The sequence below is a fragment of the Geotrypetes seraphini genome, chromosome 8 (assembly GCF_902459505.1).
Source record: "Geotrypetes seraphini chromosome 8, aGeoSer1.1, whole genome shotgun sequence".
NCBI classification, from domain to species: domain Eukaryota; kingdom Metazoa; phylum Chordata; class Amphibia; order Gymnophiona; family Dermophiidae; genus Geotrypetes; species Geotrypetes seraphini.
In genome coordinates, this window is record NC_047091.1 from 70904418 (window position 1) to 70919998 (window position 15581).

The 15581-nt window shown below is 45.3% G+C and overlaps 1 protein-coding gene across 1 annotated transcript in view; it reads left to right on the forward strand.

The window, feature by feature from the left end:
* The first annotated feature begins 3243 nt into the window (after positions 1 to 3243).
* FRMD8 (FERM domain containing 8) overlaps positions 3244 to 15581 on the forward strand; it is an 88501-nt gene continuing 76163 nt past the window's right edge. Inside the window, 4 exon segments of the mRNA XM_033954777.1 lie at positions 3244 to 3370; positions 4950 to 5031; positions 7487 to 7657; positions 13525 to 13626. Of these exon segments, the coding sequence (XP_033810668.1) occupies positions 4950 to 5031; positions 7487 to 7657; positions 13525 to 13626 (355 nt within the window). The 5' untranslated portion in view covers positions 3244 to 3370.

The following is a 15581-nucleotide window of genomic DNA, read 5'->3' on the forward strand; positions in this document are numbered from 1 at the left end:
TCAACTTGAGGGGGCAATACTTTCAAAATAGAACAAAACACAAAAGACCCCCTTCTCATCAATACTGGGCAAGTTTCTCAAATAATATCATCATATAACATTTAAAGGCTTTTAAATATTTAAATGTGCTCATAAGCTCTTCAGCAAGGCGCCACAGCAGTGGTACAATGTTGCTGGAAAGGTGCTTGAATTTTAATCATAACACATTGCATGGAGCAAGGCTTCTCACTTCTACTGGCAAATGTTATGGCTCTACAAAAGTTGTCTAATAGTAGACCACTTATCTGAAAAGATCAGTTCACGGCTCCAACACATTCTGTGTTTCGCTATGCTACATCAGGAAGCCGGAAGGATGAGCTTTTTATATTGATTTTATTTGCAGTGTGCAGTGCCTAACAAGAACAAAAACGTGCTATGAAAATTGTGCTCATAGTTAAGAAACAAAATTCATTATAAATATATAACAACCATGTATTTAGAACATTGTTTTAGTCTGGCTGCAAGGCAGGTTACCTGAGTCCTTTGGTCTACACACTTAATACAGTATAGAGAATGACACAGTGGTTGTTACCCGTGGCTAGCCGCGAGTAGCCGCGGGTAACCCGCCGAAATGGGGAAGAAAAAATAGTGGTCTCTGCGGGGACGGGGACAAGGGCATTCACCGCCCCATGGAGCGGTGAATGGTATTGTCTCCACAGTGAGGCAATCACGGATCGCGCGGTCCATCAGCCCCACCCAATGCAGCGTTTCGCCATTTCCCTCCCTCCACCTCACCTTATATGTAGAGTTTGCCGGCTTTCTTTTTCGCCCAGCCGCACGCTTTCAAAAAGCAGTGCACACGCGGCTGCTGGAGTTGATCAATCTTCTCCTCTCCTGCAACTTCCTGTTTCCGGTTGCGTCAGAGGAGAAGATTGAACAACAAAGCAGCCGCGCGTGCAGCTGGGCGAAAAAGAAAGCCGGCAAACTCGGCATCTAAGGTGAGGTGGAGGGAGATGAGGGAATGCAGCTGGACCACACGATCGCACGTGTTCCCAGCTCACATTAGGAAGGAGGGAGTGAAAGGGAAAGAGATTCTGGGCCAAGGGGATGAAATGGGAGAGAAAGAAACCTACAGCAGGAAAGAAAGGGGAGGACAGGCAGGTGAGCCAGATGCTGGAAGCAGGGGGGGGGGAGGGGAAGAAAGAGGGAAAAATGCTAGATGGAGTTGAAGAGAAGAGACACATTGGTGTGGAAGAGGAAGAGAGGGGAAATCTGGACACAGGAAGGTAACAGAAACAGGGGAAATTATGTGCATGGGGGCATAGGGACAGAGACATAAAGGGGACATACATGCCATGGGGATGGTATATGGACACAGGGGGCGGCAATGCCAGATACATAGGGGAGATATTAGAAATGGGGAAAATAGGAACACAGAAGCGAGATTGTTTGGGGACCGAGCTCACAGGCTCCAGCGGCTTGCACAAATTACATTGTAACGTGCTACGAAAGTAAGAGGGAGGGAGGTAGATAGATAGATAGGCCGCGCAAGAGGAGCTGAAGGGCGGTAGAAAGGAACAGAAGGTGAAGAAGGGAGGGAAGTATGGTGGTAGAAAGGAATAGAACAGACATTGAAGGAGGGTGGAGAAGAACAGACCCTGAAGGGAACTGTGGAAGACAGAGTGGGGAGAAGACGCTGGAAGGGAAGAAGACAGATGCCAGACCATGGGGGAGAGGAGGGAAGAAGATGGGTGCCAGACCAATTGGGGGGGTGAAGGGAGAGGCACAGTAACCGAGCAAATGGAAGACGCAGAAAGAAGACACAGTGGATGGAAGGAATTGAATGAGATGAGGAAAGCAGAAATCAGACAACAAAGGTAGAAAAAAATTTCTATTTATTTTTGCTTTAGGATAAAGTAGTATATTAGTTGTGTTGGTAAAAATTTATAAACAAAGCCCTGCCAGTGGAACATCTTTCTCTAGTTCAGCAGCCAGAACTTTGATTTATAAGGAAGGCATAAGCTAAATTTTGCAGTACTGAGGCTTATATGGATGCTGCGGGGATGGTGATGGGGTGGTGAAGGGGACGGGGGGAACGATGGGATGGGGACGGGGCAGTGACGGGGACAGATTTTTTCCCCGTGTCATTCTCCAATGCAGTATACAACTATTTTTGTGGGGGTCTTTTGTGTTTTGTTCTATTTTGAATGATAGATTTAGGGCAGAACGTGAAGGATAGGAAAACAGCAAATGGATAAGGTCCAGGAAACAGTTAAGAGCACAGACAGAAGGAAGTGCAGCCAGAGCCTGGGAAAAGATGATTAGAAAAATAAAATCACAAAACAGAAGTAGGATAAATGATTTTATTTTCAATTTAGTGACTGAAATATGTTGGTTTTTGAGAATTTACATCTGCTGTCTATATATTGCACTGTTCAGGAAGAAATGCATTTCTCTGGTGGTGTATTATATGCAGAGTTTAGCATCGTGGGTTTCAGCTGTGCTGTTTAGGATTACAGTAGGGTTTTTAGTTTGTGATCCTTTGCATAGGGTTCATTGTGTTTCCAATGTCAGATGTTCTGGTAGGAATGAATCTCGAAAAGCACTATATTTTTAAACGAGGTCTTATGTTTCTATTCTCATTGTCACAGTATGTTTTAATTTTTAATATTGTACTTGAATGTTTTTAACAATTGTATCACTTTTACTGTATAATTTTAGATTGTACCTAGATAGTGTGTTCAATGAAACTGTACCATGTGCTGAAATGTCTCGGTATTTTTCCTGTTGTAAACCGGCCAGAACTATTGGTTGGGCGGTATACAAGAAATAAATTATTATTATTGGCAGCATGGCCCCTAGTAGGAAGATATTTGTCGGCTCTCCTTCAGCCTCAAAATAACCCTCGCTTAAAATTTAGCCAAGACCACTGGTGAAGGCTAAGGTCGATCTCGAACTGCGCCTCTACTGCTGTATAAGGGACGGCAGTTCTCTGGATTTCCCTTCTTCCACGCAGCTCCCCCTCACAGGACCGTCAACGAGGTGGAAGCCGCCCCAAGGTAACAATGTTCCAGGTGCGGTGCGAGGCAAAGCGAAGAAGCAGTCGCTCAACGACCACCCCCCGGTCTGGTATCTCCCTCTCTCAAACGCAATAGCCCCAATCCGACATCCCGCCCTTACTCTCAAACTCCTCCCCCTCTCCTCGGTCCTACCTTGCAATTGGTGTTTGAAGGAGCTCGTGACGGGCTCTTACGCAACGTCGCTCCCGCCCAGCCGGAAACAGGAAGCGCGCCAGAGGGGGGCGGGACGCGACAAAGGGAACGGCCTCGGACGTTGAGTCAGAGACGGCGGGACCCCCCCCGGAGGAGGAGGACGGCGGGGCTGGCTACAGGTGGGTTCAACCGCGAGTTGGAAGGTAGGATTTCGGGGGTTCAGAAGGAGCGAGGTGCGGGGCCGCGGTCCGGAAGGAGAGGAAAAGACATTGTGGACAGGAGAGATGGTAGACTGCGATGGAGGCTAGAGGAAGAGTGCTCGGTCTGGAGTTAGTCGTGGATGGAAAGCTGAGTAACAGAGGACACGGGGTGGAGGGACGGTTGAGTGTGTGGGGCAGACGGAGGAGGCCTTGAGACACTTCCGAGATCGTGAGGTGGAGGGGAAGTTATAGTGGAGTGCAGGGGGGCTGGATTGTGCTCTTAGAGCGAGAGGGCAAAGGTTGGGTTGTGGGCCCTTTGGGAAGTCGTATGGAGGAAGGGTTGAGACACAGTGGGGAGTGTGGGTGCAGGGGTTTGGGGGCAGCCGTGATTTGCCATAATCTGTGGTGTGCGAGAAGGACATAGAAGAGGAGGATGCGCTGTTGATTTGGAGGCGAGTAACTTACACATTCTGTGCAGATTCTCCAAAGGGAAGCTTAGCAAGCGCAGAGTGCTTGCATTAAAAGCATTTGTATCCTTTGCACCAGCTATTTATACTGATAGAAGGAAAATAGTTGTATACTGTAAGTTTCAAGTTTCAAGTTTATTAACTTTTTAATATACCGACCATCACCAAGTATCTGGCCGGTTCACAGTACAATTTATAAAAAGAAAAGCAAAGATAATATTTAAAATATAAAATGTGGTGAGTAAACATTAAAGACATAATTGACTAACATGAAAGTGAGGATATGAGGGGAAGGGGAGGGAAAGTTACATATTCTGGAGAAGAGAGGGAAATAGTGGGGGTAGGGAAACACATATTGGGTAGGATCGCTTTAATTAAAGCGGTTGGCTAGATAAGTTAAAATGAATCAGTTGAAAAGGAGAAAATGATAGGAAAAAAGAGTGGAATAGAGGAGATAAAGATAGGCAAAAATTGAAAAAGTGGGGTAAGTAAAAAAGAGAATTTAGGGGATAGAGAAAAGAGAAAAAGAAAAAAAAAAAAGAAAAGGAGGAACTAAGAACTAACAAAAGCATCGCGGAATAAGAATGTCTTCAGATTGGTCTTGAAATTATCTAGATGTTGTTCTTCTCTAAGTTCTTGTGGTAAAGCATTCCATAGTGTTGGAGCGACAACTGTAAAGTTTTGTATTGTATACGTCGACCGAAACCTATGTTGTAGTCTGGGTATATTTTTAGCTGCTATAAGGAAGTCCATTTTTAGTAAGCCACTTTATACAAGTAAATCACTAATTATGTAAATGATTTTAACACTCGTATTTGGATAATCTGATGATGTATCATCATGAAATCCTTTTAGGATGATGTTTTCATGCCAGTTGGAATTAATTAAGACTGCTATTATTGCTATGATTATAAAGTCCAAATTGAAGCACAGACCAAATATATTCCTGCATCACCTATGACATATAATTTTCATGCTGAGACTGCTGACTGATACAGTTTAGGAGTTCATTGCTTCTGGATATATCTGAAAGATTGATATACATTGTTTTCAGTCGGATACTAGTTTGGCTGTAAGCATTGCCTCCTCAGATGGAAGGAAACGACACAGGAGATCATGCCGTACTAACAGAACATTCCCAGAGGAGCAGCGTGTCTTCCATAGGAGCAAAATGTATGTAAAGGGTTTGGTTTTTTTATTTGTTTATCTGGCTGCTTTGTAGAATGAAGATGTACATTAAATGAGTACTGTATGTTTTTCTGTAGAAAGCAATTTCAATATTTTGTTTGGTTTCTGACTTAAATGTAAGAATAGTAATTGGTGTAGTAAAGGGGAAGGAGGCGGTTTGCCTCAGGCACCATGTTAATGGGGGCACCAACACCCCTCCTCTCCACCCTCCACCTCTTCCCATTCCTTCCCTTCACACACTTGCCCCTCTTCCCTCTAGTGCAGGGGTGCCCACACTTTTTGAGCTTGCGAGCTACTTTTAAAATGACCAAGTCAAAATGATCTACCAACAATGAAATTTAAAAATAAAACCACAAAGCACACTGAAAGGCAGAGAAAATGTTAATTATCATTCATATTCCAGGTTTTTTTCAAAGAGGTCACGGCAGATGACTCTATGCAATGTCACCTTAGTGACAACCATACAAAAATAGACAAATATACCTCCTCTCTTTTTACTAAACCGCGATAGCAGTTTTTAGCACAGGGAGTTGCGCTGAATGCCCCACGCTGCTCTCGATGCTCATAGGCTCCCTGCGCTGAAAAACGCTATTGCAGTTTAGTAAAAGGGAGCCATAGTGCAAAATATAGACAGCAGATATAAGTTCTCAAAACGGACACATTTTGATTACTAAATTGAAAATAAAATCATTTTTCCTACCTTTGTTGTTTGATTATTTCATGAGTCTCTGGTTGCACTTTCTTCTTCTGACTGTGCATCCAATCTTTCTTCCCTTCTTTCAGCCTCCTGTATGTTTCCTCTCCTCCAGATCTCATTCTCTCCCCCAACTTTTTCTTTCTGTCTCCCTGTTCCCCCCTTCTTTCTGTCTCCCTGCCTGCCCCCTTTCTTTATTTCTCCCTGCCCTCCCCCAAGCCACTCGGTTTGCTGCCGTCGCCACCATCGGGGAATAGCCCCCAAGCCACCGCCGCCCCAAGCTCTCCCTGCAGAAGCGTCGTGCTGATCAGCATTCCGCTCCCCGACGTCAATTCTGACGTAAGAGAGGAAACTCCGGGCCAACCAGGCATTTCTCCCCATTCCATCCAGCCTGAGCCCCATCTTTCCTTGATCCAGCATTTCCCTTCTGTGTCTGTCAGAATTACCATTCCACCTATTTTCCAGCATCACCCTTCTTTGTGTCCATCTCACCTATATCCCTATCTCACCACTTTTTCAGAATCTTCATTTGTCTCTGTCCTTGTCTTTACCCCATTTTCACCATTTGCCCTTTCAATGTCTTTATCTCCCCCCCCTTTTCAGCATTACTTCTATTTCTCTATTTCACCTCCTCTTCATGTCCCCTCTGTATCTCTATCCTTATTCAGTAGGTCCTGCTTACCCCTTCTCTTCTTTGCGTCACTATCTCCATTTTCAGCTTTCCCCCCTTTTCCTTTGTTACTGCACCCTGTAGCCAGAATCTTTCCACCCTCCCTCCACTCCGGCCCAGCCCAATATGAAATATTTCCTTTTTTTCCCTCCCTTCTCTCTTTCTATCTCTCTCTCTTCTCCTCCCTCACCCACGAGTCCTGCATCTGGCCCTCTCCCTTCACCTGCATCCAGCCACACACCCTGCCCTGCGGTCCTCTTCAGCAACTTGTCGGCAACGGTGATCAAGACAGGCTGCCGACATCGAGGCCTTCCCTTTGCGAGTCCCGCCTTTGTGGTAAAAGAAAGTTGAAACAAGCGGGACTCGCAGAGGATAGGCCCTGATGTCGGAAGCTTGTGTCGATCGCTGTTGCCGAAGAGAGCTGCGGAGCATGGGGTGTGGCCGGATGCAGGTAGAAGGGAGAGGGCCAGATAGGAAGGCTGCTGGAAGAGGTAGAAGCTCCAGAGTATGACACAGACAACGGCCAGGATGATTTCTTTTTCAGGCTGCTGCTGCCGTCCAACCGAAATGACAAAAACCAGACTAAAGTGGATGCCCGGCGGCGTCGGCGTCTTTGACGTCGGGGAGAGGAAGGCTGATCGGCCCAGTAGATCGGGAAGGCAACGTGAGTCGATTACGGAGCCCATCCCGGCCTCCGCGATCGACTCACGTTGCCATCCCGATCTACCCGTCGATTATGATCAACGTATTGTGCACCCCTGCTCTAGTGGAAGTTGTTCACGGCGGTCAACAACGTACTCTACACGACCCCGTCGGCTCTCCTGCTGATGTTACTTCCAGGTGCCGTAGAGGGAGAGCTGATGGGATCACAAGGAGCAACAACTTCAACTGCAGGTGGGATCGGTGAAAGAATGGGGGGGCATGCACAACAGGCGGGATTGGGGAATGAGTGGGGGGGCGGAGACAAAAGCAGGGGTGCCTCTCACCCTCGCTATGCTACTGAGAATAGTTGGTTCTTTTTGCCAGGACCTTTAACTCCTATGGGACTCAATCTGCTTCTTTCTACTCTGATCTAGCATCTCTTGATGTGGTCGTATATTTAATAAATGATACTGCAGTGCCACTAATGGTAGAGAATCTCGCATCCATCACAGCACAGGAGCTACACCGTATTGTCCGTGATGCACTGCAAATTCCAGAAGTCTCGCATGAGGTTTTTGCTCTCTGGCTAATTTCCCCACTGCTTGGTAAGAGATGCATGTAACTCTTTTGTGGTGGGCATGTGGCACTGTTCTTCCTCCAGACTGAGTATTTTTCATTTACTTGTTAATGGTTGATCTTGATAAATCAAAAAACATGTTAGTAAATGCATTGACAAGTTAAAATGCTAACTTTTCCATCTCATCTTTGTAGAATTTTGTTAGCCTCTGTCCAAGAAAAATTGCCAGGTTTTGCTATATGGTGTTCTGTGACTCAGTTATCTCGGCATTTGGCCAGTCCTTCCAGAACCATCTGCTTTTCTCTTCCGCCCACCACCTTCCCATCTTTCTCCTGTTTTCTTTCCCAGCAGAACTTTGCAGGTTTTCTTTAAAGTCAGTGAACATAAAAATAACAAACTATTGGAGTATCCCTTTTTGTAATTAAAGCTCGTTTTGCCAGTCAGATTTCTTGAAGATAACATATTTTAACTGATTTTTCGCAAGTGCAGAAATAGTTAAAAAAATGAATTCCTTGAAAATACAAATTTGCCTCCCATTTTATTAAGCCATGGTAAAGGTTTCTACTGCAGTCCGCAACGCTAAAAGCTCTGATGCTAATATTTGTTTGAATGTCGGAGCATTTAATGCTCCAGGCCACGGTAGAAACCTCTACTGTGGCTTAGTAAAAGAGGGGGTTAGTCTCTTCTGTTTCTCCTTCCTCCCTTTTGTTCTGCCTTTCTTACATGTTGCTTCTGGGGCTAAGATTTTCTTTTTGATTGATTTGCTAATTAGATAACTGTTGTTTCCTTGTCATGTTACTCAGTTAACTTCCCCTCCCTCAACCCTACAGCTGTAATAGATTTTTTTCATTGCATATTATTCTATTTCTTTACTTGGCTGATATTCCCAGGGTGGGTCCAAGGATGTTACCTTCAGTTCCCCATATACATTGAGATTTTGATAATTTGGCTCAGCCATCATGATTACCCTAACATCATAGAAAACATAGAAACATAGAAGATGACGGCAGATAAGGGCCATAGCCCATCAGGTCTGCCCACTCTACTGACCCACCCCCAAGTCACCCCCCATCACCTTTCTCAAATCAATCCTGCACAAAACGGGTATTCTATTTATATAACTTGGACATTTTCCAAAAGCTATTTATTTCCCTGGATGGGCTGTTTGAAAATTGCTCCAATCCATGTGAGTAAAATATATGCTGTTTGCATTTTTGTGGCTCTCCAAGCCTAATGTTTTGCCTCAAATTCAGCTGCCTCTTCCCACCCCTTAGAAGCTGCCATCCTAATTCTCCTAATGATTATGCCAGCCCTAGATATATAAGAGAAAAATCCTGATTAGCAACCAGACCTCTTTCTTCAGTTCAATCCTACATTCCTTTAAATCAGGGATGTCCAACCTTTTGGCTTCCCTGGGCCGCATTGGCCGAAAAAAATGTTTCTGGGGCTGTACAAATGCGCAAATGCTGCAGCAAGACAGAGGAGGGAGCCAGCAAGACGGTAAACACCCAGGGGAAGCAGAGGAAAATACTGCATCGACCGGGGCCACACAAAATACTTCATAGGGCTGCATGCGGCCCTTGGGCCACAGGTTGGACACCCTTGCTTTAAATCATCAGTCATGGCCTTACTGTCATAATCGGAAGCATTTTTTTTCTCATTATCTCGCCCTTTCTGTGTTTGACAAGATCAGGGGTGGGGAACGAAGACTGAAATCCAGTTGGGTTTTCAGGATTTCCCCAATGAATATGCATGAGATCTATTTGCATGCACTGCCTCCATTGTATGCAAATATATCTCATGCATATTCATTGAGAAAATCCTGAAAACCTGACTGGATTGCAGCTTTTGTTCCCTACCCCTGGACTAGATTATAAACTCCAAGCACTATGGGGCTCATAATAATTAAAAAAAAAGTCTAAAAAGTGGCCTAAATGGGTACTTGGACGATCAAAAAGCCTGATCGTCCAAGTACCCATAATCAAAGCTGGTTTTAGACGTATCTAAGCTGGTTTAAATGTATCTAAAACCAGCTTAGGCCTTTCCCCTGTCTAAACGCATAGAGCAAAAAGAGGCATTTTTAGAGGAGGGGAAAGGGCGGGCAGGAGGTGGGCCGACCTACACCTAGGCGTACAGCAGGTATAACCAAAACTTTAGGCAGATTGCCTAGTCTGCACTTATACGTTTTGACTTAGACCAAGTCAAAACAGGTATAAGTGCCGAAAAGGGGCCGCTGAGCTGATGCGCTGCAGCTCAGGGGCCCCAGCAACCTGCCTACCCCCTACTGCAACGTTTGCTGCAGGAGAGATGGCTCATCTCTCTTGCCGCAATGCCCGTCTGAACCGCGGCACTTCGGGGTGAGCATCGCGGCAGGGCATCTTCCTTGCCAGTGAGCCTCACCCTGAAGTGCCGCAGTTCGGAGAGGGGTGGGCAATCACCATCGCTGGCAGGAGAGATGAGCCATTTCTCCTGCAGCGATCAGCTCTCCCCCGGCTATTACGATTGGGCAGGAGGGAGCCCAAGCCCTCTTGCCCCGCCGACTCCCTGACAGCATCAGGGGCAAGAGGGAGCCCAAGCCCTCTTGCCCCGTGATCCCTAACCCCCCCCCCCCCCCCCCCCCCCGCTGAGTTCGATGGGGCCAGGAGGGAGCCCAAGCATTCCTGGCCCGGCGCACCCCCTAACTCCCACCCCTCACTAAAATACGGGCTGGAGGGATCCTAGGCCCTCCTGCCCTCGACACAACCCCCCCACGACTGACCCCACCCCCTCCTCCCCATATCTTAAAAATTGTTGGTCGGACGGACGGGTGCCAAGCCTGTCCATCTGACAGGCCAGCCATTTTGAGAATGGCTGGCCTTAGGGCCTGATTGGCCCAGGCGGCTCAAACCCTGCCCACAGGTGGGGCTTGAGGTGCCTGGGCCAACCGGAATCGGCCCAGTTGTCTTAGGCCCTTCCTGTGGGTGGAGCCTTAGACACATGGACCCAACCGGAAATGGTTGGGGCGAGAGAAGTGATAAGATAGCATGTCATATAATTTTATGTCACTAGTCAGTCAGGCGAAACAGAGTGATTATATGGAAAAGTGATGTTATTTGCTTTTGAGATATTTACTAGTGTTTAAAAAAATTAAAGTGCGGAAACGTTTTGAAAATCCCTCATATGTTTTGTGGTTAACATTCAAATATTCTGATGTGGCCACAACTACTTAATTGAAGATTAAGGTGTTTCTGGCTTTGAGGGCTAAGGTTCTTACATTAAGAGAGACGTTTTTCCCTTTGGTTTCCTGTTAGTGCTTTGTCACTTTAGCCAGAGACCTAGTATATTTTTGTGGAACCCTCAGAAACATGTCTCTGAGCATGCTATATAGCATGATGGGTTGACAGTGGGGTTGGGTTTTATTCAGTTAAATTTGGGTGTCTATATAGTGACAAGGAAATTTGATCTTCCTTCTGTTTGGGTTTGCTATGATTTTTGCTGTTCTTTATATTTTTTTTTTGTAGAGGTCCTACAGTTCCTCTTGATGTGTGTTAGTGATTTTTTTTATTTCTTGTGATACATTGATATTGTTACTTTTTCTTATCCTAGTATTAGACGTAGTAAGTTTTTTTTGAAAAGTAAAAATGGCAATTGGTTGCTGTGTAGTAGGTTTAGAGGAATAGAAAATGCCAATTGTGAGAAGATCCTCCTCTTTTTCTTTTTTTTTTTAATCTTTATTCATTTTCAAGCTTTCATCAAGTGTACAAATATCAAAACAGTAACATGGTAAACATCACTTGATATTCTTACTATTGTATCATTACATATATTTAACCCTCTCCCCTCCCATCAAACCCATTTAAAATTTATTAAATGCCATTTTTCTATTGAATTATACACCAGTTATCCCAGGACAAGCAGGCATGATATTCTCACATGTGGGTGACGTCATCTACGGAGCCCCGATGCGGAAGCATTTTCAAGCAAACTTGATTGAAGATTTAAGTTTGCTCTGCTGCTCCACGCATGCGTGCCTTCCTGCTCCACTAGGGGGTGCATCCCCCTCGTGGTCTCCAGTTCACTTAACTAGCCAAGAAGCCAACCTCGGGGAGGTGGGCGGGTTGTGAGAATATATGCCTGCTGTCCCTGGATAACACCTGTTACGGTAAGTAACTGTGCTTTATCCCAGGACAAGCAGGCATGATATTCTCACATGTGGGTGACCTCCAAGCTTACTGAAGAGGGATGGAGGGAAGTTGGCAATTTAAGCAAATAGGTTTCGCAATACCGATTGGCCGAACCGGCCATCGCTTCTGGACAAGGAGTCCAGACAGTAGTGGGAGGTGAAGGTATGAACCGAAGACCATGTGGCAGCCTTGCAGATTTCCTCAATAGGTGTGGACCTGAGGAACGCTACGGAGGCTGCCATCGCTCGGACTTTGTGTCCCGTTACTCGACCATGCAGTGCGAGACCAGTCTGAGCGTAGCAAAAGGAGATGCAATCGGCCAACCAGTTGGACAAGGTGCGTTTGGAAACTGGGTGGCCTATCCGGTTTGGGTCGAAGGACAGAAACAGTTGTGGGACTTTCCGGTGTGGCTGTCCCTGGATAACACCTGTTACGGTAAGTAACTGTGCTTTATTGTAGAGAGGGGGGAGGGTATTATATTTTCTAAAATGAACAATAGAATATAATACCCTCCCCCCTCCCTACAATAACTGGTGTATAATTCAATAGAAAAATGGCATTTAATAAATTTTAATAAAGTTCTTATCATTTCCATGTTGTATAGCTAATGATCTTTCCATTCTGTACATGTGACATAATGAATTCCACCAAAAATCAAAATGAGTCTACTGTGATCTTTCCAATTATTAGTGATATGTAATATGTAAAAGGTAATTCTGTAAGCAGGCACCAATTTGAAACCTATTCTATATAGGAAAGTAGGTTCTTACTTGAAATACTAGTATAGGAGGGCAAATACATGTATATATGCAGACTTAGGGTCCTTTTACTAAGGCTTGCTAAATACTAACATGTGGCAACACATCCATAGGATAAAATGGGCACGTTAGCATTTAGCGCGCCTTAGTAAAAGAATCCTTTAGTGTAAATGCTTGCATCTAGATTTAGCAGTGTCTAATTTATAGTGTTCTATAATCTATGTGCATATCTTTACACAGATATTTCTAATTACTTGCCATGTTATTAAATATTATATTGCCAGATATAATGTGTATTTGCATACATACTGCATATACGTGTTTTCTTGATGGATAATTGTCAGTGGTAACTTTTCATGATATGGATTATGTTTTCTTTGATCCTATTCAATTAAGAGTATTTCCTTGAACATTCTTAGTAACCTCTTTTGTATAAGTTGGGGTAGAATTTTCTTTTCTTGGTTATGATAATTTCAATAAATAAGGAGTTTAATAGTTAAATGCCTCTATAAAAGCTAAGGGTATGTGTATCCCTTTTTGATTACTTAGGGCCTGTTTTACAAAGCAGCACTAGCAGCTGCAGCGCAGTAACGGCCTCGAAGCCCATAGAGATTTAAAGGGCTTCGGGGCTGTTGCCACGTGGCTTTGTGAAAGAGGCCCTTAAAGTTTTCGTTATGTAATGCAATGCTTTCTCCCCAATAATGTGGGCTTGATGGGATTTCTTTTATTTTCTATGACTGATTTAAGTTGTAATAAGAATAATGATATTCCTGTATTTTTTGTATAAATTCCCATATCCTGTATACTAGTTTGGATACGTTTATAAATTTCAATTAAAAAAAGAAGAAAATTACCCCCAAAGTGACTAGCTCTGTACTTGCCATTTAGCTGAATTGGAAATATCTGAAAATGTTGCCTGCTCCAGCCTCCTTAGAGTGAGGATTGATTTGTCTTTTTGTTCTCTTTCTTAAAAGAACTGCAACTAAAACCGAAGCACCAACCGTACAAAGTATGTCGACAGTGGCAGGATCTACTCTTCCGATTTACCGATAGTTCAGAGGATGACATCATTCAGGGTTGGTAGCTACTGGAAAAAAGTTTTGTTCTTGGAAAGTTGCAAGTCTCTTTGGGAAGGGTGGCATTTTCTCTATGATAGGATGAGCTGATCTAAAATTGGCAGAGCATTACAAGAACAGCTGGATTTTGTGGCCCTTCTGCTTCCCTAAAATCATGGGAAATCCCAGCTAGTTCACACAATCTTTCCTTCGTATCCAACCAGCATCCCATGTTGGGCAGTAAGAGGAGGAGAATAGCAGCACATGGTGTTGAATGAAGAGTATAGAAGGATGGGGACACCCCATGTGGTAAACACAGGAAACAACAAAGTGGGGCAACAAGCACAATGGTTATGGAATTAAAAAAAATTAGTTTAACATCTAGTAATACAGCTAGGAAGATTGGTATATTATAATGGGTCTTCTGGAATTATTTACAGGTCTACTATAAATGTATTTTGTTTGTCTGTTGTTTTGCAAAAGATTGTGTTTGTGATTTTGTTATCAACTTAGAAAAGCGGTCTCAAACTCGCAGCCCTCCGGGTACTGTTATGTGGCCCGCGGTCTGGACGCGATAATTGAGTGTTTACTTTCTCTTTCCCCTTCCCTGTGCAGCAGCAGCAGCATTTCTCTTCCACCTTCCCTCTCTACCCCCTTTCCTGTGCAGCAGCAGCAGCATTTCTCTTCCTCTTTAGTTTCTGGCCAGCTCCCTTGCTGCAGTCGTTTTTCCTTCAAAGCCATGGGCAGCGGCAGCTCCTCGCATGATCTTTGCCTGCATCAGAAGCTTCCGATGCAGACGCAGATTGCACAAGGAACCGCCATCTGCGGCTTTGAAGGAAAAACGACTGCAGCAAGGGAGCTGGCCAGAAACTAAAGAGGAAGAGAAATGCTGCTGCTGCACAGGAAAGGGGGTAGAGAGGGAAGGTGGAAGAGAAATGCTGCTGCTGCTGCTGCACAGGGAAGGGGAAAGAGAAATGCTGCTGCTGCACAGGGGAAGGAAGGAAGGAAGGAAGGGGGAAGAGAAATGATGCTGCTGCACAGGGAAGGGGGTAGAGAGGGAAGGTGGAAGAGAAATGCTGCTGCTGCTGCTGCACAGGGAAGGGGAAAGAGAAATGCTGCTGCTGCACAGGGGAAGGAAGGAAAGAAGGAAGGGGGAAGAGAAATGATGCTGCTGCACAGGGAAGGGGGAAGAGAGATACTACTGCTGCTGCTGCACAGGGAAGGCGGAAGAGAAATGCTGCTGCAGCTGCACAGGAAAGTGGGGAGGGAAGGGGGAAAAGAAATGCTGCTGCTGCACCCAATTGGGGGAAGAGGGAAGGAGGGAGAAAGGCAGCATATTCTTGACATGTGGGTGACGTCATCCACGGAGCCCCGAAGCGGACAGCTTTTCAAGCAAACTTGATTGAAGATCTCAAGTTTGCTAGTACTGCACCGCGCATGTGCATGCCTTCCCGCTCAGCTAGAGGGCGCGTCGTCTCAACGTCGTCTTCGGTTCTTAGTTTTCTGCGGAGCCAGAAAGCCCTGTCTCTCTTCTCTGCGATCCTAAATGCCTTTCTTGCACTGCGGCTTCGTTACTTTGTTTTTCCAGTTGGAAGTCGCTGTGCGGTGCGTTTCTTGTTTTCTTGTTTTTCCAAATCTAAAAAAAAAATTATATTAGATTTTCATTTTTTCCTGCAACCGGGGACTCCCAGTTCTTCGGTGGCCGCACAGCCTCGTGGGGCCGCGGCTTGTTCTCTATGTCCCGTCCTCTCACCGGGTTTAAGAAGTGCGCATAGTGCGGTCGGGTTATTTCAATTACAGACCCGCACTATTGGTGTATCCTTTGCCTGGGGGTTGATCATCCTATGGACTCTTGCCCTCGCTGTGCCACCCTTCAACCTCGGGCTCTCCGTCGGCGTCGGGCCAAGATTCTGGACCTCTTCACCAAGGAAGCGGGTTCCACCTCAACCCTGATCTTGGCCTCGACCTCAGCCTCG